The 22,866-nt window shown below is 40.7% G+C and overlaps 2 protein-coding genes across 10 annotated transcripts; both read left to right on the plus strand.

The window, feature by feature from the left end:
• Positions 1-228: 228 nt before the first annotated feature.
• LOC118422448 (serine/arginine repetitive matrix protein 1-like) lies at positions 229-15,828 on the plus strand. 9 transcript variants are annotated; one of them, XM_035830033.1, is made up of 20 exons: positions 229-353; positions 1,739-1,828; positions 2,291-2,416; positions 3,913-4,083; positions 4,548-4,684; positions 5,194-5,271; positions 5,861-5,950; positions 6,176-6,307; positions 7,040-7,108; positions 7,468-7,500; positions 8,091-8,123; positions 8,868-9,057; positions 9,422-9,533; positions 9,689-9,775; positions 9,945-10,095; positions 10,214-10,957; positions 12,669-12,813; positions 13,291-13,410; positions 13,648-13,704; positions 14,120-15,828. In XM_035830033.1, exons 1-19 carry the CDS (start codon positions 333-335, stop codon positions 13,681-13,683), a joined length of 2,565 nt encoding a protein of 854 aa, XP_035685926.1. In that variant the 5' UTR covers positions 229-332; the 3' UTR covers positions 13,684-13,704; positions 14,120-15,828. The 9 variants fall into 9 exon arrangements, with proteins under 9 accessions (XP_035685926.1, XP_035685919.1, XP_035685920.1 ...); XM_035830026.1 differs by lacking the exon at positions 13,648-13,704; XM_035830027.1 differs by lacking the exon at positions 13,648-13,704 and having other exon boundaries at positions 9,692-9,775.
• A 424-nt stretch (positions 15,829-16,252) lies between these two features.
• Positions 16,253-22,528, plus strand: LOC118422450 (SH3 domain-containing protein Dlish-like). Its single transcript, XM_035830035.1, has 3 exons — positions 16,253-16,420; positions 20,281-20,895; positions 21,267-22,528. The coding sequence occupies exons 1-3, from the start codon at positions 16,372-16,374 to the stop codon at positions 21,527-21,529; spliced, it is 927 nt and encodes a 308-aa protein (XP_035685928.1). The 5' UTR covers positions 16,253-16,371; the 3' UTR covers positions 21,530-22,528.
• Positions 22,529-22,866: the final 338 nt, after the last annotated feature.

The following is a 22,866-nucleotide window of genomic DNA, read 5'->3' on the forward strand; positions in this document are numbered from 1 at the left end:
CGAGCGAATCCGTGAACCAAGAAATTAAATTGGTGTGGCCTAAAAGAAAAAGGTGTTTTTCATGGCTCAAGTTGACCTACGTTGCCTTTTTTTTCGGACTCATATCAGTGCTATCTTTCTGTGGAACGTATCTTTTTGTGGGACACGCCGAAATTCCCCTTCCCAGCCTTAGATAGACTATTACCCATTGTTGAATTGCTAGAAAACTGTGAAGGAGGCTAAAACCACGTGTGTTTGTTGTCCTCTGTCACTTCCGGGTTTGGCGCTGTGCAGCATGGGAAATCATTTCCTCCTTGGTCACGTGGTGCGTCCCTGCCTGCAGACGAGCCAAGATGGACGCAGGATTCTTTCGGGTTTGTTTGCGAATTTCTCCTTTATTTTCCTCAGAATTTTCAAAATTTTCGATGCATTTGCAATTTTGATAAGCGCAGACTTCCTGGGAATTGTCACAATGGGTTTAATTGGTGCAAAGGGGAGAATGTAGACAAAGAAAATGTTGTGGACAACACGAGGTATTTTCCAAAATGGCGGCCATAATTTACCTTGCACGCTAGAAGCAGACAGAACCGGTTTTACTTCTCCTTGTTTAGATGCTTTAGCGTTTGGAATTGGGAAAAAAGGCACAGAAAATCAACGCTATGTTAGTATGATTAGTGACAAATGTTTCTGCTGGTTTTGGGCGTATTTTTTTTCGTTTAGAATGGTTGAAAAAGTAGTCTAACCAGGAACTAACACAAAATCCTGAAACAAAAAATTCATAATTTGGACCATGTTCGAAATTCTTCTCAACTTTTAGAGGTCAAAACCAAGTGTAGCAATCAAGTTCAACATACTGAGTGTGTAGATTTAGAAAATTCAAAGATCCCAAAATTTCAGGAGATGTTTTTGTAAATGTAGTGTGTGTCTTTGTTTGTTTTACTTAGAAATGCAACATGTGTTGCTATGAATAATAGATAACTTTACTGTTGTACAAATTATTCATGAGATAGCATGGAACAAATTAAGTGATAATTGGAAATTTTGAACAGCCAGAAATGTGCAAGATGTTTGTCTTGTTGGTTCAAGAATATTTGGTTTAAATGTTGATCAGATATCATACCTGCATCATCTTGGCTTTGTTTTTGTTAATTTGTTGAGTGCAACAGACATATTGATTGGTAAAGGTCCTGTTTCAACCAGTTCCGAGTAACCGGTTGAAGCAGGATTGGTTTAGATATGTGTGCTTCTGAATGGCAGTCATGTATTTTAAATGTGGAACATCAAAAACTGGAAGTTTCACTTCAGTACTACATCATGCTCCTATGAGCCCCCAAATCTAATCATTCCGAGTTTTTGTCAATGTCTACCCACATGCCCAATATCAAGGCAATCCACCCATGCATTTTGAAGTTATTGTGATCACATTCACAGCCACACACATGAATATTGACCAAAACATAACCTTCTTGGCAATTCAGATGTGGGCTTGAATTAAGTTCCAAACTACAACTATTCGGCTACTAGAGCAGCATCTTTTGAAAGTTTCTGAAGATGTTGCATGAATGTACGGTTAACTTGAGGTTTTCTTGGCTATTTCAAGTTGTGCTTGAATTTCTAATATCTGGCTTCCTTAGAAAACATTAGACAACACTCAACTCCATTGTCCCAGTCTACATGGAATCTACTAGCCATTGTCACACATAGTACATATAACTGAACAAGAAACTAGCTTCAATGATCAAAATCTATTCCTCTACAGGGCACCAGTGCCGAGCAGGACAACCGTTTTGCCAACAAGCAGAAGAAGCTGCTCAAACAGATGAAGTTTGCAGATGGCTTGGACAAGAAGGTTTGTTGGGATGCTCTTTCCTTGCATATAGATCTTTTCCAAAGATGGCAACGAGAAAGGAGAAATAAACGCACCAAGGCCTTGTTGGTACATCATGTATTATTTAGTGTCAATTTTCCTGATTATCTGTAGGTGGAGAAGTTGAAAATACAATAGTTAGAAAATGGGTGTGGCTTCTTTTTATGGAAAAATAGCCCTATCTCACATGCAAAATTGAAAATGATTTCATAGTACCACACTTTTCTGCACTATGTGGATATAAACATAGTAATTGAAGGGCTCTGATTGGCGAAAGGGTAGTAGGAATGTTCTAAGCAAGAATTGCAGATGAAAGCAAAAACATCTTTATGTCAGTCATACATTGTATGCAAGTACATTGTACATGTAAGGGCATCAACTATAAATGATTTGGCTTGTTATTCATTCTTATTAACTACTGTTGTGTTTCTTTTTAATTGACAGGTTGACATGACAAAAGTCAACATCGAGACCATCAAACCATGGATCAAACAGAAGATTAACGACATGCTTGGATTCGAGGATGACGTAGTCATTGATTACGTCTTCAACCTGCTGGAAGAGGAAAAGGTAATATTAGTCGCGTCCGATGACTGAGGAATCATAAAGAGGAATACAATTACTTTTTTAATTGATGTTATCAGAGGTTGGAAGTGACTTGAGTGGTGCTGTGGTTGGTAGGAGTGTTTCTGTTAAACCTAAACAGAAATCTAAAGTTAGTAAAGATGACTCGACTTCTGATATGATGGGGTTGACCTAATGTTGAAACTTGGAAGAAGGATGGCTTGTACTTCGTTACTCTGGTTTGTAAGGTTTCCTATTTCTTTTTAATTCTAATTTTCAGATTAGAACTGTGATAAAAGGAGAAATAGATCAATGCAATTTTCAAATATTATGTATTTGTTTTTCTGGTAAGAAAATTGGTACTTCTAGATCTTATTTGAAGATCTTTGTTTGTTTTCAACATTAGACCAACCCCATGCTCATTTCCACAATGTCTTGTGTGTAGATTTTTACGGACGGCTCACTCTTTACGTGACTGTGCATCTGTGTTATCTCATTTGTTTCCACTAAAGTGCCACAGCATCCTAGCGATTGTTGTAGGGCAAGGATCATTGTGCGCTCTACTTATTTTACCTGTTTCATTTCCCATGATTTTAGATTATTCTAAAATATTCTCACGCATTGAGGTGAGTGTACCAGAGCAAGGACCCCCCACGGACCTGCTGCCTTGTTTTCAGGCCCAAAACCCTCTTCAGCTCTGTCTGCCAGGCTTTAGGAGCCGTTGCCACGGTATTGTCATGGTAACACAGGGCCTCCCAATATGTAAATGGTCGGTAAACTGTCTTTCTTACCTAGAGGAGAGAAGGGACTAGCTTGTTTGTTTTCGTAAGTTGAAAGGTATGTCCTGGAGGCAGGTGTTTTTCTAGTCAGGTACGAGTTTAGTTTTTGTTTCAGCATTTTTTCGACTTCACAGAAAAGGCATTTGTATTTATATCGTAATGGATGCAGGAAATACAAACGCTGGACAAAAATGCACTTTGAATCTCTTTGAATGTCTTTTTGCACATGCCAAAACCTTGTATAGCCAATTAGCCATGGATATAAATTGAAGTGTTTGGCTTGAGTTGAAGAATACAAAAAAGGAAATAGAAAGAACATGAAGTAAATTTAGCTTCATAGACATCAGATGTTAACACAAATTGGGTCAGTTGTTGAAAAAAAATTGGGTGATGAAAATGACATGTTTACTTAGAAAAAAAACAGTTTTGACAAGTAAACAGATGTTTTTCCACAAAGTTTTTAAAAGTTCAAGCCTTCTGTCTGTATCATAATGATAGCATGGGTTTTACCTTGTTCTGGGGTGGTTAGATATACTTAGCATTTCTCTTTGTAGATCTAAAAAGAAATAGTCCAATGATGCATATGAGTAGGCACATGACTTAAATGTATTCTAAACGATGCTGCTTTATGTTTCTAAAAGAAGTGAAATAGTGTACAATACGTCAGGAACTTATGTAGCATGTTGTCTGACCACAAGTCTTCCCCTATGCATCTTTCCTCAGGAGCCAGACCCAAAGTGTATGCAGATCAACCTGACGGGGTTTCTGAATGGGAAGAATGCGCGAGAGTTCATGGGGGAGCTGTGGAAACTTCTGGTCAGCGCGCAGGACAACATTGCCGGCATTCCTGCCGAGTTCCTTGACAAGAAGAAAGAAGAAATCAAACAGAGACAGGTAGGTTTGGAAAATGCAATTATACCTCATTGGTTCAATGTTGTTTAGGAGACGTGCCTTATGCAATATTCCTGTAAATTGCTAGGTGGTGCACACATTAAAAGCATGATGGGAACCGACATGGTATCCCTATCCAATCAGCATTAATGAAATTTATCCCATGGTCAATATGGAAATGGTTAATAAAAGAAGGTGAAGCAGTCACCCTCTATTTAACATGAAGCAAAATGCTTTTTCATGGTCGTCTTAGAAATTGTGTTGGACTCCACCTCAGACTTTTTAGCAAATTGTGTTAAAACATTAACTTGTGGACTAGCCCCCTGCAGTAGTATTATCTGCTTGCACAAGTGTGTGGCACAAGGGCACAGAGATGGGTGCTTCCCTATACACAATCTAGTATGGAAGGACTTAACCCTTCTCTTTTATATAAATGTTTTAACTGAAGGTGAATGAATCTGTTGCAGCTTGAACAGGAGCGTATCCAGGCGGGGCTGAAGCGTTACCAGGAGCTGAAAGACCAAGAGGATAAGGAGGAAGAAGTGAAAGTGGAAGAAGGGGAAGAAGAGAAAAAGGACAAAACAGAGGGATCACCAGAGGAGGGGTTAGTTCTCTGCTGTATATTGTCATTGTTTCACATATTACTGCCTTGAGAGATTTTTTTATGTCCAAGTGAAATAGATGCTGTACTGTAAAAGCATTGACAAGGTATTAAATGTTACTGTTAGCCAATAGCTACTGCTTTTTCCAACAGTAGTGACTTTGGTCATCTGTAATGTATGGTGTAATAATACAGTACAAATGGTGGAAGCAAGTGTCGTTGTACTGTAAGAAGTTCTGGGCTGTCTTCAGAACCTGTCCTAGGATGGAAATTTGCTTGTTGGGACAGACCAACCCAAAATTTTACCCGTACCATCCCCAAAATCTGAACTTTATTACATGAAATAGATGAAAATGTGTTTTCATAAGCTTTAAATGACAGATTTAACAACTAAAATGAACATCATGAGCTCCCAAACAATGATTGAAAGAGAAAAAATGAAGAGCTTGAAACAGCCCTGAAGCAGTTATAGAATGTTGTACTAACATGTGAACGTATGTCACATACACCAGCACACATGCTGAGGAGGCTGCTAAGGAGGAGTCTCCCAACCAGGCTAATCCTGCCTCTGCTCCTCAGCCTAAGAAAAGGTAGTCTGCACCTTAAAGTAAAGCACTTACTAAACCATGCCTGTGTGTGTGTGTTTGTGTGTGTGTGTGTGCTTGTGTTATTGAGTGTGTGTTTGTGAGTGTGAGTGTATCTGTGTATGAAAGTAAAAATGTACCAGCTAACAAAATCATTACTGGATTTGTATGATCTTGTTTCTGTAAGATTGTAGGACTTGAATAAAAGTCCAATGTTGTGATCTTGGGAAAAGATCCTAATCGGAAGCTGGACTTTCTTTATGATTCTTTGGAATGTGGCATTTAGATTAAAATCTAATGTCCTACAGTGTAATATGCATTTGCTTTTAACTTCTTGAAGTCCAGGAAGATTAACTACCTACAAACTAATGTATGATAGCTAATGGGCTGAATAAAGTATCCAAATATTTGCAAGAATATCACTCACACACTCACTATCCGGTTTAACGTCTAATAACTGGACAAATTTCAGTTTTTGCCATGTTCAGATCACTAACTCTTTTTTCAACCTCATGACACTTTCTGTGACTACTAAAGATCCAGCTAACTCCATGAGAAACTTGTCGGTAACGTCTTGTATTATCTCTGTTTTTAGCTCAGAGTCCAAGTCTCCCTCCAAGGAAGAAACCAAGAAAAGGAGCCCCTCTCCCAAGAAAGCTGAGGCTGACACTCCTGCAAAGAAGAGGTAAAGATAAAAGAGGAAGGAAATTCATTCCTTGAATTGATAATAGAATCCATCGTCTCTACACTTATGTTAAAAAGTGGTCACTAGCCTTTTTTTATATTGCGTTCACATTTGATCATGATGATCACCTTTTAAGTAGAATTAGGAAGAAGTATTGGTGTATTTTGATACGTTTGCCCATGTAACTTGGGAGCTAAGTTAACAACCTTTTCTTCCCATCGTTAGTAGCGAACATGACAAGAAGCGTGACCGTAGACGGTCTCGCTCACGATCTCGGTCGCGGTCCAGATCCAGATCCCCTCGCAGATCTAGATCCCCACGCCGAAGCCCTCCCCGTAGAAGGCGGCGATCGTCCAGGTAGGGGAAGTCATTGTCGTTAAAGTACTATTGCTGTTGTTGGAACTAAGAACTAATATTTAAACTTGTTCTAGATTTATTGCTGCAAATTGCATTAAATTACACTGTTCAAAAACTGGCACATTGTTACTTTTTGATTCACATTGTCTGTGCCTATTAAATGGACTTCCAACATAACACACCAGCAAGGTTGGATGTATTTCACAAAGTTTGGGTATTGTTATTACAAGAGCATTATTATTATTTGAATTGTTCCTGTTCTGTGAATGTGATCCTTGGTTGCATCAAAAAGCTCCCCTTTTCCTTCATTCTCAAATGTGTGAAAGATTTAAGAAAACTTTCCAGACTTCAAGTCAGTAGTGTGATGATATAGTTGGTCCTGAGAGTGCTGTAAATCTTGAAATGTTGGCAGTTTTTACAGTGCCCACACTGCAAATGTGCGTTTCCAATGTATTATTACTGTCCTACAGAAGTATTTCATCCACAAAATTATAACAGTAAACGTCCTTCCCATTTTTACTACGGAGCTAAGTCCCAACAAAAATGAATGAATTTACAGTATATTGTAGAGCCTGTCAGGTGTGTTGTGATGTTTAAGGCATCACAGTCCCATTGTGGCGCCAGGAGTGCACCCTTGACTGGTGTAGCCTATTGTTGCAGACTAAGGGTGCCCAGAAAGCCTGAATCTCAAAGGGCCAGGTGAGACAAGTACAGATGTTTCTCCCGTCTCAGGTCGCGTTCACCACGCCGTCGCTCGCCGCCACGACGCAGGTCCCCGCCACGGCCGTCCCGACGCAACAGGTGAGTCAGTGTCAAAAGTCATAGTTCAAAGTTCAGTCTGTGACATTAGCATATTGAAAACACACAAGAGGAACTGACTATATAGATATTTTAACTGTGGCATATCAGAGTTGAAAACTGGACATGTATATTCACCTTAAACAAGAAAATATATATAATTATATATAGTAGATGTAGAAATGAAGTTGTAAAGGCTTATGGTTGAAATCTGGTGGATTGCAAAAAGCATAACTTTTGTCAGATGTAGGGGTCATTACAAGTTTGATTTTTTTCCCTAAGTCCCTATACTAAAACTGAAAAAGATGTTTGAAAGCATATGGCATTGATAGTATATTTATGTGCCTCTATTTGTATTATAGAGCTGACAGGGGAAGAGGTTGGATGACCCAAAGGTACTTTCCACCTTAAGTTAAAGACTTCTGTGTTGCTGACCTTTCAGTGTGATTTGAAGTGGCAGTTTTCAGAAATCTTTTGGTGTGAACGTCGGTGTTGTGGCATTTGCTTTTTTTTTTCAAAGTCGAAGTACTTATTTAAAAAAAAAAAATATCTGTATACTGTACATTCTAAATGTGGGGTGGAACAGCCGTACATAATGCTATTGAGCATACAATTGCTTCAATGTTGAAGAATGTTGAAAAGAGTTTAGAATAGTGTTGTTCTACTCATCTACATATAGTGTACCCATCAACTAATAGTTGGGACAGGAAGGGTTAAAACTTTGGTTATACTTTTTAAGTGCCAGGGACTGTTTAAGGTGCCTTGTTCTTCCTTGCTAGACACTTAAGGGTTAGAAAGATAATTCAAACAAAGACATAGGAGATGATTGTCAGTCAAGCTCTGTTCTTACTTATCTTAGTGTGCATGTAATGTGCGTGTGGTTGTCTCTTACTGCCATCCATTCAGTCCTTCAATCTAACTGCCGTTCATTCAATATGTGAGAACAGACTGTTTCACGATCACATGTACTTTATTTGTACCATAGACCACAGAGGGGGAGAGGTTGGCTGCTACAAAGGTACAGCTGAACCTTTGTTGGTGTAAAAACAAACAAACAAACAAACAAACAAACAAAACAATGGAGATGATGACAGCTTTGGAACAGTTGTGTGGCTCCTTGCACTGGTGCAGGTGCCTGAAAAATCTGACAGTTTGGTGGCTCATTGCCAAAGAGAAAGTTTTTGTGCTGCCTTTTTGCATGCTGTATTTGTAGTTTGGTTACTGGAGAAGTAAAACGGTTGTTTGCTTTTTTTTGTATAGTATTTTATGTATTTGAGTTGGTTATATTTTTGCATTATTATGTAGATAGGCTTCACTTGACATTCCAGTAGCAAGCAAACTGGCTAGAATTTTCAAAATCATATGTGTGAATTGTTATAGATGAATTTTGGGGATTTGACTAGGGTATCTCCTCAAATTCAGCCATTTAATGGACTATCTATAAATTTTCTGTGTATTTTAAGACATCCATCCACTATTTAAATGTTTTGTATTGTTAGCTTGGGCAAAAACTTTTTTCAAGACTTAGAGTTAGAATCTAAGAATCTGGAAGAATTGTCTCCACAAAAATGCATTCTCTCAGGTTGTTTACACTTGCAAGTAGTAGATTTAATGATGAAAAGTAGGTTCTGCTTAGTTATGAGCGAAAGCTATAGTCTTTAGAAAAATAAAAGATTTTGGGTTCATGGTGTTTTAGTCAAAAGGATAATGTGAAAGGAATTTTCAGGAATCACCACTGTATCTAACAAGCCTTACTTTCCAGGGAGCGTCGCAGAGGGCGGTCTCGGTCAAGGTCAAGCTCTGGATCGTCAGGATCATCTGGTTCAAGGTCACCAGTGAGGCGACAGAGACGACCATCCTCGCCAGCCAAGCGGTCGCAGAAACCAGCCGCATCACCCAGCCGGAAGGACAAGTCACCAGAGCCCAAACCGAAGACGGAAACAGAAGTAAAGGTTGAAATTTTCTCTAGTATATTATGTGTGCCTGTGTGTGTTAGAGGCTTAGTATTGAAGGGACGAAATATTAACAAAGTTGGAGGACAAATTTATGTGTCTCTGACTCTCTGGTTTGGTCTTGCAATTACAGTCAGTATTCATCTCAAATCTTCTTGAATGGTTGCTGCATGCAGTCAGTCATCAATAGTTAATTGCTACCACTGTAGACTCCTTCATTTAGCCATTGAGTTGCAAGAGAGTTTTAGGATTCTAGTTCTAAATCCCATCAGCTGTCCTAAAATTTCTGTCTTGTTTTCAATTTTGTATTGCCTGGAACAGCACGAATTCTTGTGACCTGTTTGTTTGTTTGTTTGACCCTCAGGAGGAGAAGAAGATAGCTGTTGTCCGCCCCCTGGGCTCACCCTCCCCACCACCTGCACACTACAAGGCTAAACTGGAGAAGGAGAAGAGTCGGGATTCGGGGGATGCTGATGGTATTACAGACATCACTTGCCCTTTTTTGCACAAACATGCAATAGATAACATTTTATCATACATACTCTTGTCATACTGGTGTATCTAACTTAAGTATCTATTTCAGCATGGTGGTATCCCATATTTATGGCCTGTGTCTTGTATTTCACATTAGAAGCTGGTCCTGCGTATGAATACGTACCAAAGCCAGATGGTCTGCAGCAGAGACGACAGTACAGAAAGCAACACTCCTCTCCCTCAGGTAAGGAATGTGGAACATTGTCAGCTTCATGCTTAAAGATCTATCTCCCATTACTGTTTGTTTTTCTATTATGTATGATTCATGATACAATGCAGTTGTATAAGATTTTTGCCCTTTGTACATCTAATCTAGTACATCTAAGATTGACTGAGAAATTGCTTTTCTTCAGATTCCTCCTCGTCGTCTTCTGATGAAGATGACAGGAAGAAGTCAGGGAAGGAAGGCGGGCGTCGCCAGCGGTCCTACAGCCGGTCTCGCTCCAGGTCACCACGGAGACGAAGACGGAGCTCCTCCCCAGACAGACGTAGAGCATCTCCAAGGTGAGCAGCCCATTTTCTTAAAGAAACTGTAAATTTCCTGTTAAGAAGTTGTACTATACTAGATATAATGTTTTCAGTAGTTAATGAAAACTGATTATCTTTCTATATATTTGCACAGGAGACGCGGAAGATCGCCGTACCCTAGAAGACGCACCCCCTCCCCGATCCTCCGCAGACCACGATACAGTCCCTCGCCTCCCCCTCGCAGAAGACGCCGCTCGTTCTCACGCTCTCCGAGACGCCGGTCACCCTCTCCGAGAAGGCGGGGCACTCCGTCTCCGAGAAGACGCACCACTCCTTCGCCCAGAAGACGTTCCCCATCTCCTAGAAGACGTAGGACCCCGTCCCCACGCCGGCGACGAAGCCCGTCTCCCAGAAGACGATCCGTCACCCCACCGCCACAGAGAAGACGTCGATCCCCGACACCACCGCCGAGGCGTAGATCGCCCCTCACCCCGCCCCCTAGGAGACGCATGAGCCCGTCCCCAAGGCGATCACCCAAACGGGCGCGACCCAGTAGAGACCATTCCCCATCCGCATCCCCGCCTCCCAAGCGCCGTGCCCCCTCCCCCCACAGGGAGTCGCCCTCCCCGGTCCGTAAACGGCGTTCCCCCTCCCCCCCTCCCCGGCGCCGCCGCACGCCCTCCCCACAGCTGAGAAGGCAGTCCCGGTCCTCCCGATCTCCACGCAAAATGTCGCCCCGGCGGAAACAACAGGACGTGTCACCGAGACGGAGGTCCAACTCGTCACCACGGCGCAGGTCTGCCTCGTCTCCACAGCGCTGGTCAGCTGGGTCACCAAAGAAACCAGTGAAGGAAGTGTCCCCAAGTCCCGTAAAACGGAGAAAAAGAAGTGCTTCAGGGTATGTACCAACAGTAGTTTCTTACAGGCAGGCCAGTAAGAGTAGTTGTTTTGAGGCTATGAATGCTGATTGAGTATGCACTTTTGTGCACCCCAACTTGGAACTGTGCACCTGATTTGGGAACCTAGAAAGTTGTATAGGGTTATGTTGTAATTGAACACTGATATACAGCTCACTCTTCAGTCTTCACATTTACGCATTTAATTGTTGGAAAACAAGAGCTTCTGAAAAAAGCTAGTCTTTCGCTTACTTATATTGTGTAGGTAAAATTGTTTGGCATAGTTTGGTCAAGCGTGGGTGCCAAGTCTGCAACGTTGGCAGCTCTGGCACAGTTTGGTCAAGTGCTAGGTTATATAACTGTTTAGTAAGGTAGTGGTTCTCACAGAGTATATTTTACTTGAACTGTATAATAACACAACTGCATGAATGATGTTAACTTTATTCGGATTGTTTCGCTGTTAAGAACGGCTCTGTTACAGTACAACAGGGTTTTATGAAAGTGCACTGTAGTAATCAAATTTATCAGTAGATGTGTCCTGAATTTCTGCAAGAACAAACAAAGTATTGTCACCATAAACAACTGAACATAAAATATTAACATGGCATATACAGTAATGGAAATATTTTTTTTAATGGCAAGATCATGTGAAAGGTAGATATTTTAAACTAAAACAGGTCCGTGGTATGTTTAATGGAACGTTTCGTTTCTTTTAGTAACGCAATTATGCTTTTACTTGACGGAGTCGTGACGTCACGCGTCAGACTCACTCCGTCGAGCTCGGTCAGAATCTTCCCTTTCGAAATTATAAATTAAATGTGGGTAATTCTATTTTCAACGCATCCGAGGGCTACTATTTTGCTGAAAGAAGTTTGTTACACGAAAATAGCCTGAAATTTCTTAGAGTAAGAAATTTCCGAATACGCCCCCCTCCCACACCATGTCAGATGCGGCGCACGCATCTTACACAATTCTAGATTTTGTAGCGGTGATTTTCCATAAAACAAAGTAAATGACATGTCAAACTGTTCTCTACAATGTCTGTTTTATTATAACCAAACAGCGAACATGTTAGTTTATAAATTGTATACAATCTTACGAAGAAATCCTCACCGTTCACATCCGTCTCTGCAAATTCCTGCTTATAAGCCATACAGAAACCAAGCAGCACATTCATGGTAGGCCGATACGTATGTCATAACGTTACATACCGTCGAATCTGCAGGGTAGAATATCTCGCTAGCACGATATGGCATGGACCGCAAACCAAGCAGCACATTCATGGTAGGCCGATACGTATGTCATAACGTTACATACCGTCGAATCTACAGGGTAGAATATCTCGCTAGCACGGTATGGCATGGTCGACCCGGACGGACGGACGGACGGACAGACGGACAGAAATCTAATATCGGTCTGATTGCCTTTCGCCGCGGAAGCGCGGCGAAAGACAAAAAAAGTTGTATTACTTGTTTGTAATGTTGAAGTTAGCCATAGCCTTTCAGATTTAAGTTCAGAGAGAGGCAGTAAGGTTTGTAATTAGGTTTTGCTTACATCCTATTTTATTGTATGTAATACACCCTCAAGTCTTTCCTTGCACTGTTTAGGTTGGTACTACAGTGCAGCAGTACTACAGTTTAAAGTTTGTGCAAATATGTGTCTGCAACAAGTTTTGCTTCAGTAAATTGATGAATGTTTTTTTTGTTTCCACAGGGAGAGATCCCCATCTCCAGCTCGAGCTCCTGTGATGAAGAAGAAACCGTCACGCTCGCCTTCCGGCTCCAGAAGTCCATCTCCAAAACCAACCCCGAAGAAGAAGAGCAAGAAGGAAGACTCCGGTTCTGAAAGCCCTGACAAGGTAAGAATAGTGCTCTCAAGAGCTGGCTTTTAGCCGGGCATGTGTCCAGGCGTCCCAATGACGCACTGTTCTTAAAATAATAAGAAATTGGACACAAGACGCCCTAAAGAGGCTCTTATACTGTGGAGCAGATCTTTTGACAAGCATGAAATTCTGATTGTCTAGGAATGATACCTGGTACTTTCTTCCAGTAATTTTGCCTCTCAAGATACCTTAGAATGCACCATTTTAACTTGAAATTCTCCAAAACTCTGCACCATGGAAGGTTGAACCTCCCTACAGTACTTGGGCCTGTAGTTCTCTCCGCACAACTAAATTTGGACCCCCTATCATAAAATCCTGCTCAAGAGAATGATTTGAACTGCCAATGTGTTTAGCAATTGTGGACTTCATACACTGGACATAGTCATATATTTCCTGTACATGTAATGTGTACTGAAGTGCTGAAGTTTATACTTGCTGTTCTTGTTTCTTAAGGAGTCTGATGCCGAAATAAAGAAGAAGTCCAAGAAGGAGAAGAAGCACAAAAAGCACAAGAAGCACAAGCACAAGTCCAAGCACAAGAAACACAAGAAGGAGAAAGAAGAGGAGAAAGAGGTGAATTGATAAACATTTTTTCAATTTTTGCTTTTCTGCTTTCAAGCATCCTAGTAAAGCTGTGGATACAGATACTGCCCTAATTCAATCAGGCTTCTTAGCCAATCAAGATTCTTATCCAATCAGGATGCTTAGCCAATCAGGGTGTGTGATTTTGGACCAGTTGTTAGAAGACATCAGGCTTTGTGTAGTGAGTGCACCATATTGCTAATATAGAACTTTCTACATTGGTCCTAGGGGGAGTCTATTGTGGACCAGGACCTCTCAGATTGAAGGACAAAGAGGAATATTAATGTAAATATCTACCTTATATGAAACATGAAGTACCAGGTCTGTGAAAGTGGATATGAGGTGTTTTTTTGTGTGCCCCTCTTTAGTAGGTCTTTTAGTTTTTTCTATGAAGAATATTTCGCTCTCCTCTAAAAGAGGCTACTTCCCTTCTAGTCGCTTTGCCATTTCTGCAGTTTATGGAACTGTTCATTGCTAAAAACTAATAAAACCAGTGTAGTTATTGTATCTTAAACTCTTTGTGTAAAGGACAAGAAAAAAATGGAATCTTTCTGTTAAAGACACATAGTTCTGTAAACTTGCTGCAGTGATGACCACATGTGTATTTTTAACACCATAATGTATGTACTTTCTATGAAACTTTGTTTTACTTGAAAAATAAAAAATGACACAAACATGGCTTCTTTCTTGTGTTTTTCAGGGCTCAGAAAGTGGCGAGGAAGATGACAACCTTGACGAACTCGAGAGAAAGTTACGGGAGCGAGCGCTACAATCCATGCAGAGCAGAGCCAAGAGTTCAAAATCAAACTCCCCGCAAGATGACGACTAATCTAGAACAATTGTTATATGTTATTATAGATATGCAATTTGTGTAACAGCAAGGGGTGGAAAGAAAAAGCTGTATTTTGTGAGCTTTTTTGTTCAAATTAATTTGCCAATTGATACAATAGACAGGATTGGATTGTAACAGATAGACTTAGTTTTGGTTGGTGCATTTTTTTAGATATTCTCACAATTGAAACCCGTATGTGTATATGAATATGTACTTTCTTTCTGGTTGTTTATTTTAACTGGACGCAGTTCAACTCAGTTTCTGACGCTTGGTTAAGACTTAAGCACAAAACTGCCAATTTGGAGTTTGATATGAAAAGACTGTGACTGTGAAAAGTGTTTACAATGTCATTGACATGTTTGTTTAAACTGAATATATGAGTAGGTATGACAAGTCATTGAAACTGCCAGCTAATGCGATGGTACTAAAATTATGTGTGTTTTAGCTGAATGAAAGAATGTACAACTGTCTGTATGGCCGAAAGAATTAAAGTAGTCGTGCTGTATGTTTATTTGCTCGTTTAGTTAAATTTGTAGCAGTGTTGGTACAATTCTTTTCTTACTGCCCTCCTTGATGGCAGACCTCAGAGAGATTCCCTGCAAAATGTGCTGGAAAAAATTTCTTAGAGATGTAAGCATTCATGGATACCAGTAGCTAAAAGCATCCCAGTAACGTGTTATTCCAGCAATAACACGGGTAATGTAGTTTTTTTTTTGGGTTAAAATAAACAAGAACAGGTAATACATGGTGTGTCTGGTAGCCTTGGTCATCATTTCTCTTCTAAGTTGTAACCATTTTCCTTAACCGTATCATGGTAAATACATTTGTGCATTTTCGTCGGTTGGATTTTGAGCATTAGTATATAGTAGTTTTGGTACATCTACATTTTGAACTGTCTTGCCTGTATGAATAGATGACTCGGAAACCCCAGCAATTTCTTGAACTCAGGCTTTCGCAATTATAAACATGCGGATATTAATTTTCATGTGTGCTACATAACCAGCCTATGTAAACAGAGCATTGATCGGGCATTGGCATGGTTACTCAACTCACTAAGCAAAACACTGAAAGTTTGCATTGCAGCAAGGAAAAAAAAGTACTGGTAAGGCAGTCTTCAGAAGGACTCAAAAGTTTCCAATAGCTTGTTTTGTGTGCATTCCACTAGAGTACTGTAGGATGTATAACTCGTTGTGATTGGAGGTGTTCTGCCAGGCTGGAAAAAATATTGATGTTTAGATTTTGGCCCCTTCCGCTAAAAAATATACCCATGGGCCATAGATCTAAATAATTGTCTTTAATTAGCGCTAGCAGGAGTATGATACCACAATTTGACCCAAAAAATCATCAGGTGTGATGCAGATGGACCCCCTCTATCAAAATATCAGGTGAAACCTTTTCTGTAACATGGGTTGAACGAAATCACATTTCTAGGCCTCTTTTAGGAATTGGCTCCTGTACTACAATAGAATTTATTGGTTTAAGTTACAGCTGCAAGATAGTAAATATTCCCAGTACATACCTTTTAGCTTTGATATCAGCAACTATTTAAGTGATGATTGTTGGAAAATTCTTCATGGTATTAAAAAAGAATTGAAAAAAGAAATGTTATTTGGTGTTTTTCTCTTCGTTTTAAAACTTATTTTCCTCCAAGTGTGCAAAGATAAATCTTTGAAAGAAAATGAAATGATAAAGTTTATTTGATCACTAACGGTTGATAACGTTACAGTAATAGTCCGTCTGTTTTTGGTAAAATAGGATCAAGTCTTTAAAGTGATATACATTTGTGTTACATACCAAAGTATAGCTATCAACACGTCTACAATGTGTTCTACCACCTTAAACAGCCATTAAAACAGTTCAAAGTTTATCAACCATTTTTTGTCATGGAAGAACATTGATTGTAATATCTTTATTCACTATAGGCAACGTTCAATTTATAAAAAAAAACCAAAAAAACATCGTTCTATTTTGGATCTATGTGCAATACATTTCATACGGAAAATTCGTCAGCTTCTTTCTCTTCTGTGTCGTCGGTTCATTGAAAAGCCCGCGCGCCGCAAAGTTCTTACCTGCTTTGCAATGCAAAACACCTGACGTTTTCATGACGTCACAAATACAAGATGGCGTTCTTCTGTCCGGCGAGAATTCTTGGCCGGAAGCGAAAGAAAGGTTTGCTTTTGTCCATTTCTACAATCTTTTGTGTTAATTAATGAACAATTAGCGGAAGGTTAAGTGTTTTGTCTATGCTTGTTTTAGTGTGTTTCATATTATGTTAACGTTGATCACTTGTACGTGTGATTTTAGATAGCAAGTAGGGTCAACGATCGCGATCTGCTTGTCTAGGGACCTATCGTTATCATTACTGTCTACAATGAAACGTGTTGGTGTTAAACGTGTTTTACTCCTACGTTACTGCCAAGAACGCCATATTATGCAGGTATGCAGGTATATTGTTATGATCAGGGGCTAAAATAACACAAGAGGTTGAATGGGGTGAGGAGGGGGGGGGCACAACTTACCTAAATTGCATACCGTTCTTGCGTGTTATTTTCTTCCAAAAGGCAGATAAAGATCCTGGAAACGACAGCGTCGACTATTCTTTGTCCCATTGTTGTTCAAAATTCCTACAGGCTTTTCAGCTTTGGCGAAGCAATTTTAGACTAGTCGCTTGCTTATTTCAGTTCACTGCACCGCAAAAGGGAAATCAAGCTGTACCAAAACGTGAAAACTTTATTCTTTCCGTGTCAGTTGCTCTACAGTTATTTTGTAGTCTATCATGAAAACTTGAAAGCGAATAGAAAACCATTTAACGTTCTAGCAAACACTGAAGTGACAGGCTTCAATTGGAAAAGAATTCAGGGCGAGCACAAAAAAACACAGCCCGTTCTTTCAGTCTGGTTTTTGGCGGGTCAGGATTTCTTTTGTGTGCGGTGACCCGTGTCGAATGCGGGAGTCGACTGGAGACGAGAGTTGGATACTATAACGTATAGCCTCGGACGCAAGGCATATCGAAAGGTACCTGTAAAGAAAAAGAAATGAGAGAAATGTGTAAATGCGTGTTGGCTACCATTGTATTGCATTTCTATCAGAGTATTACAAACAAAATTAGCACCACGAGAAATTTAGGGTCCATGGAGATATTGCAAAAAAGTGACTGGTTATCCCAAGAAGCCTTAACTTTGAGGCTATGTCTGAATTCACATATAAAAAGGCGCCTATGCTGTAGGTTGCAGTCTCCCTGGAAATAATAGGAGATTACAATATCCATTGATGCAGTATATACACGATTGAGTCATGTTAGATACAGGTCACTTGGCTTGTAATACGGCATTTCTGGAGGGAATTACTATCAGACTTTTGTATTGTGTGACGAAGTCGATATTTCTTCACCATAGAAAAGTCAATGGATAGAGAAAGGATCTATGAAGAGGTCTATTCTAAACAGGGTAAAGTTGAACTTGAATGGTCATGCTGTTCTCAAAGAGGTTTCCATTGCTGTTGTTCAGAAGTTATTAGGGACAGACCTGTAATGATCATTAAAGGGGGAGGGGGTGATAGAAGGGGATTGTCCAGACATTATGAGGAAAGGGGTCCAAATTTGCTCCGCATTTCAGTTGGTAGATCCTCCATTCGTTGCGCATGCGTAGACCCTAGTCTAGCCTGAGTTTCATTCTTGTTAGTTAGGGCCTTGGTCCCAATTCCGGGCCCGGTCGGGTAGCTTTCGTGATACGTGATAAGAAAGGCAACAAAACACTCAGAGTCAGAACTTAAAAAGGAAAATTAGTCAGAAGCATGATTTGTGTATATTCCTTGGTAAACGGTTTCATTTTTCGTTCCCGCAAACATCCCGGTCTGGTCCCGTTTCGGAAACGGGACATAACTGCCTGGGGCTCCCGTACTCCCGAGTTCTGGACTACTAGTATATTGACGCCAAGGGACAGGAAATTCAAGCCTGATTCAGTCACGCTCCTAGATCCTAGCCGCCCCCTCAGTGACGGACGGTCCCCTAGGAGGGGCCCATAGCGTCCAGACAACAGCAGTTCCCAGACTCGAGGAATTCATGGGTCATTGCCATCGTTTAGCAGTCGGGACTGTAACAATATCGCGTTTCATTCAGGGTAGAACATCAACAGCCTAAACATACTGAAGAAAAACATCGACTTTGACTGGATACCCGAAGTGATGGTGATGATTTTAGAACACAATGTAGTTGTGACTTTTGAAGATTGATGTATGTCTTAGACTTTACGTTCTTGTATATTTCAACCATGTTAGAATGTTGCTAGAGTTGGGTTTCTGGTGGCATTGGAGTGTCGTCATGGTCGGAGGAATAGTGGATCGTATGTCTCGTTGTAAACAATGTCAGAGGCATAGTAATTACACTCATGAGTGACAGTATCTCATCTAATGGTTTCTGGTTGGGTGGGGTGACGAGCGACACCAGATTTTGTTCAGTCGTTCGCATCGACGGGCGCCTCTATCTCGGGACTCAGTCCTAAGGCTGCAGTACCATCATGTATTACTAGGTGGCACTTCAGTACTGCCGAGTTGCAGCATTCCAATAAATACATACAGTCGAACCTGCCCAAGCGACCACCTCTTCTCAGCGACCACCTGGCCATTTCGACCGCTTTTTCCCGGTCCCGAATTTTTTTCCCATTGACGTAAGCATTAAGCGACCTTTTTTCAACGACCACCTGGTCAACGCGACCACGACCGGCCCAAATTGGGACCCATAACGACCGCATCATTTTCAAAATTGAGGTTTCCATCGATTTTTGATGATAACTAGCGCGATTTTGTGCCGAAATCGGCCAGTTTGCGACGGATTTTGACTGCCATTACGATGTTATGTTTAGAATACAGATGGCGGTGGTCAATGGGTGGGTCAATGGGGCAGTCTACTGTAAGGAAATTTCGTTGTAAGAAAATCCGAATTTAGTTGTTACAGAAGTTTTTTTTCAATCTATATCATCATAAGGTGAACGAATGCTGAAACGTATATAGCCTCATACTTTTTCAAGAAAGATCTGTGTAGCTCATACCTTTTAAGAAAGATCTGTGTGAGTGCTTTTGTTCAACTGTACTTTACCCGTGGGTAAGTACGCTATCGGGACATACCGGGCATTGAATTAGAAAGGTGCACCGTTATTTCAGATACGGCGATCAAGAACACAGCGACGCATAAAGGCTTGTATGGTAACTGACAGCATCAAAGTTCCCTTACTGTCTGAAACGTTAGTGTACAAATATGGAGCTTAAGAACACTGTATCGAATAAAAGCTCGATAAAATCTTGGGGTTAAATTTACAGTTTACAGTGTGCGTGCAGTGTGCTTGCTATTTGCCATTAAACACAGCGGAAACCATTTATACTTTGCACCGGAATGTTTTGAGTTGATACTCTTCTCAGCGACCACCTGTCCAAATCGACCGTTTTTCCCGGTCCCCCGGGTGGTCGACTTGGGCAGGTTTGACTGTAACTCCGATATAAAGAGCGATCAATTACAGCAAAAATGTTAATTATGCCGCCTACTTAACAATTTTCCAAACATAAACTACATGTACTGCAAATACTACATCAATATTGACCGTGGTAGTGGTAAATACTGACTTTACCATACGTATTTCCATTATACTATAGATAGCTTTAAAAAGTATAGAAAATTGCCAAAATTTTGTAGCAATCGTTAATTTTATTAACTTTATAAACTGTATGCTATCATGATTTTCCTGGTTATAAAAACCAGCCATTTTATATATTGATTTGTACAATCTGATCTAGTTCAACCATGTATCTTTTCTTTTGACCCCCAAACCCCCAAGTTTCTAGCAATCGTTGATTTTATTAACTTTATAAACTCTTTGCTATCTAGTATTGATTCTTTTTGTACCAGTCAGGATCGATTGTATTTCTTTGTACTTATTGTTTGTTTTGTGTTGTCTGAATAATTTTTTTATGTTACTTTTGGAATTTAAAGAAAAAGGTTTTAAAAATCAAAGTTTTCGAACGTTTCTTCCGTGTTCCAGCGAGAGAACGGCACCAACCAGTGAAGCCCGTCCCCGGCCGTATTACGGGTAGCGACAGCGTGGACACACTGGTACGGGTCGGGCTGGAAAAAGAACAAGGACTGAAGACCAGCTCTCGCATGGTCGTCGTTCGCAACTTCTCCCCCTGCGTAGAAGACGAACTGGACGTCAAACGCGGCGACACCGTGTACGTTTTATACACCGAGAACGATTGGATCTACGTCATATCACCCAATGGGAGGGAAGGTTTCATTCCATCCGGGTACTGCGCACCCGAAGGCACGAACATTGACGACTTCGCCGACGACGGGTACTCGGCTTCCGACGGGGATTCGTTATCGTCCGGAATTCATCCGCCATCTTCTATCGCTTCACAGACTTCTGAAACAAGCATGTTTAAGAAAGAACACATGGGGAAATACTTGGTGTTGTTTGACTTCACGGCCAGGGATGAGAACGATTTGAACGTGGAGAGGGGAGAGTGGGTGACAGTTTTAAACAAGGAGGACCCGTTGTGGTTTTGGGTTCTAAGGGGGAACAATCAAGAAGGCTTCGTTCCTAGCAACTTCTTAAGTCCGGACCTATCCTCACAGGAGGCATATGCACCTTTCTCAGGTATGTTAAGACTTTGTTGTAAGAGTTACGTAGGAAAATTATTGGGTTGGTGTATTTGATGAAAAAAATTGTGCACAACTTTTAAATGTCATTGCAGCTGCAAAGGCAAGTTCAAAGTTCCCAGTGCACATGTTCAGTCGTGACGTATTTTGGTTTTGAGGTCAAAGTTCACCTCCAATGACCTTTTACGACAATAAACATGCGCACTTGGAAAGGTGAACTGGCTTATTGCTGCTCAATTACGTTAGTACACATTTATACACTATTATGATACTTGTGACGTGTTCGCAATGACGCGAAAGTTTGATTTCTTGTGTGCACAGCGCTTGTTTGTTGTCTCTGATCATTTCATTCTTACCCCTTTTTTCCAGAATCCGATGACCGGTTGTTAGACCACCCGACCATGCGGGCGCGCCTGCCCATCACCCGGCCCAGGGGCACGGAGCTCATCGCTCTGTACGACTACGACGCCAAGGCACCGGACGATCTCACTGTGACGCAGGGGGACTACCTGTACGCAGACCTGGAGAACCAGGACCAGGAGGAGTGGCTATGGGCGTACTCTGCCGCGCAGAAGAAACACGGTTACGTACCGAGGGCGTACGCCAAGCCTCCTGCAATGACCGCTTTGTAGACTCATCCTCTACCAGTCTCCGTGGATCGGTGGTCTAATTGTAGAAATTGGACAAATAGAGTCAATAGTACGCTAGGGGAGTCAGCCGGCCAGAACAATCTGTATCCTCCCCCAATGGCCGTGCTATTGACTCTATTTGTCCCATTTCTACAATTAGACTACCGATCCACTGAGACTGGTGGAGGCTTGACTCATCCATTAACTAGAAACTGATCTTGCTCGGATTTCAAAATTTTTGGTAACGCCTCAGAGACGGAGCTTTCTTTATGGCATCATTTAGAACATGTTGACTCATACCTTCTAGGAGATACAACCAACCAACCAACCAAATTCAGTATTTTGAAAGAAGCACACGTGTCCATATTTTCCAAAGCCTTTGCTGACAAATTTATCTTTTGTATGTCTGAATTAAGTCGCAATGTCTGGAAAGTTGACCGTCATAATTGTGCAAGAATTAGCCTTACACTCAAATAATGTTTGCAGAACTTTCTGATAAATGCTTTGTACCACTGTTGCTCTGAAGCAATAAATTGTATGTTAGAAGAAGTAGAATATCAATTGCGTGAACACAACTCACAACAATCAGCATAAAAACGCTTGATTTAATTTTCCACTGTTCATATGATGTCTGTTTTGAAACTGTATACAACTGTTATGTCATTTTTAACGGCCTATGATGTTATGGAAAGAGGTGATAACGATAAATGGTATACCCCATTTGAAACGTAGGGGCTGAAAGGTTTATCGATATCGGTAGGGGTGTAGAAAAACCCAGGTGCTCATGCAATACTTACCTCATATGTAGTGAACTAACTATTGAAACACCTTATTGTAACGTTTTTGTTCTATTTAAAATGAATTTAGAGGGTATTTCTGTGTTAACGAAAATGTTTTCTTTATTTTTTATATGTTGCACCATATGTAGCATAGTACGTTGTCATTATTTTCCCAGAGTTTTCACTTTTGTATACCTCAGTATTAAAGAAGTATGTTTAACAAGTACATGTGGCTTGTCTTTTCAAAATGTCTACCGATTGTGTCTATGGTACGTTTATATATTCATCACATGGTTTTCTCAGGATATTTTAGACACTGGTATTTTTACCTTCGCCAGAAGGTTATACTTTCGGTTTGGCTATACTATAGTGAAGTGACTGTGGATGCAGGCGACATGAGTCTTGAAGCAATGGATGGATGTTCATGATGATTTATAGGTAAGTAACTGTTGGGGAGACAAAGGTCAAGAAAATGGGCCTTCTCGCGGATTTCTACGTTACTGCAGCGGACTTTTTGGGTTTCTTATCAGAATAATTCGAGGTGCTGTGGATGGATCTTGA

This window comes from Branchiostoma floridae, chromosome 9, assembly GCF_000003815.2.
Source record: "Branchiostoma floridae strain S238N-H82 chromosome 9, Bfl_VNyyK, whole genome shotgun sequence".
In the NCBI taxonomy this organism is placed as follows: domain Eukaryota; kingdom Metazoa; phylum Chordata; class Leptocardii; order Amphioxiformes; family Branchiostomatidae; genus Branchiostoma; species Branchiostoma floridae.

What these genes read in the sequence shown, in the direction of transcription:
- LOC118422450 (XM_035830035.1), top strand. Translation starts at nt 16,372, where the DNA reads ATGGCGTTCTTCTGTCCGGCGAGAATTCTTGGCCGGAAGCGAAAGAAA. An exon ending in TGGCCGGAAGCGAAAGAAAG is followed by an intron (nt 16,421 to 20,280) that starts GTTTGCTTTTGT and finishes TCCGTGTTCCAG; the next exon opens with CGAGAGAACGGCACCAACCA. An exon ending in GGCATATGCACCTTTCTCAG is followed by an intron (nt 20,896 to 21,266) that starts GTATGTTAAGAC and finishes CCTTTTTTCCAG; the next exon opens with AATCCGATGACCGGTTGTTA.
- LOC118422448 (XM_035830026.1), top strand. Translation starts at nt 333, where the DNA reads ATGGACGCAGGATTCTTTCGG. An exon ending in AGAGGTTGGCTGCTACAAAG is followed by an intron (nt 8,124 to 8,867) that starts GTACAGCTGAAC and finishes CTTACTTTCCAG; the next exon opens with GGAGCGTCGCAGAGGGCGGT. An exon ending in AGAAAGAAGAGGAGAAAGAG is followed by an intron (nt 13,411 to 14,119) that starts GTGAATTGATAA and finishes TGTGTTTTTCAG; the next exon opens with GGCTCAGAAAGTGGCGAGGA.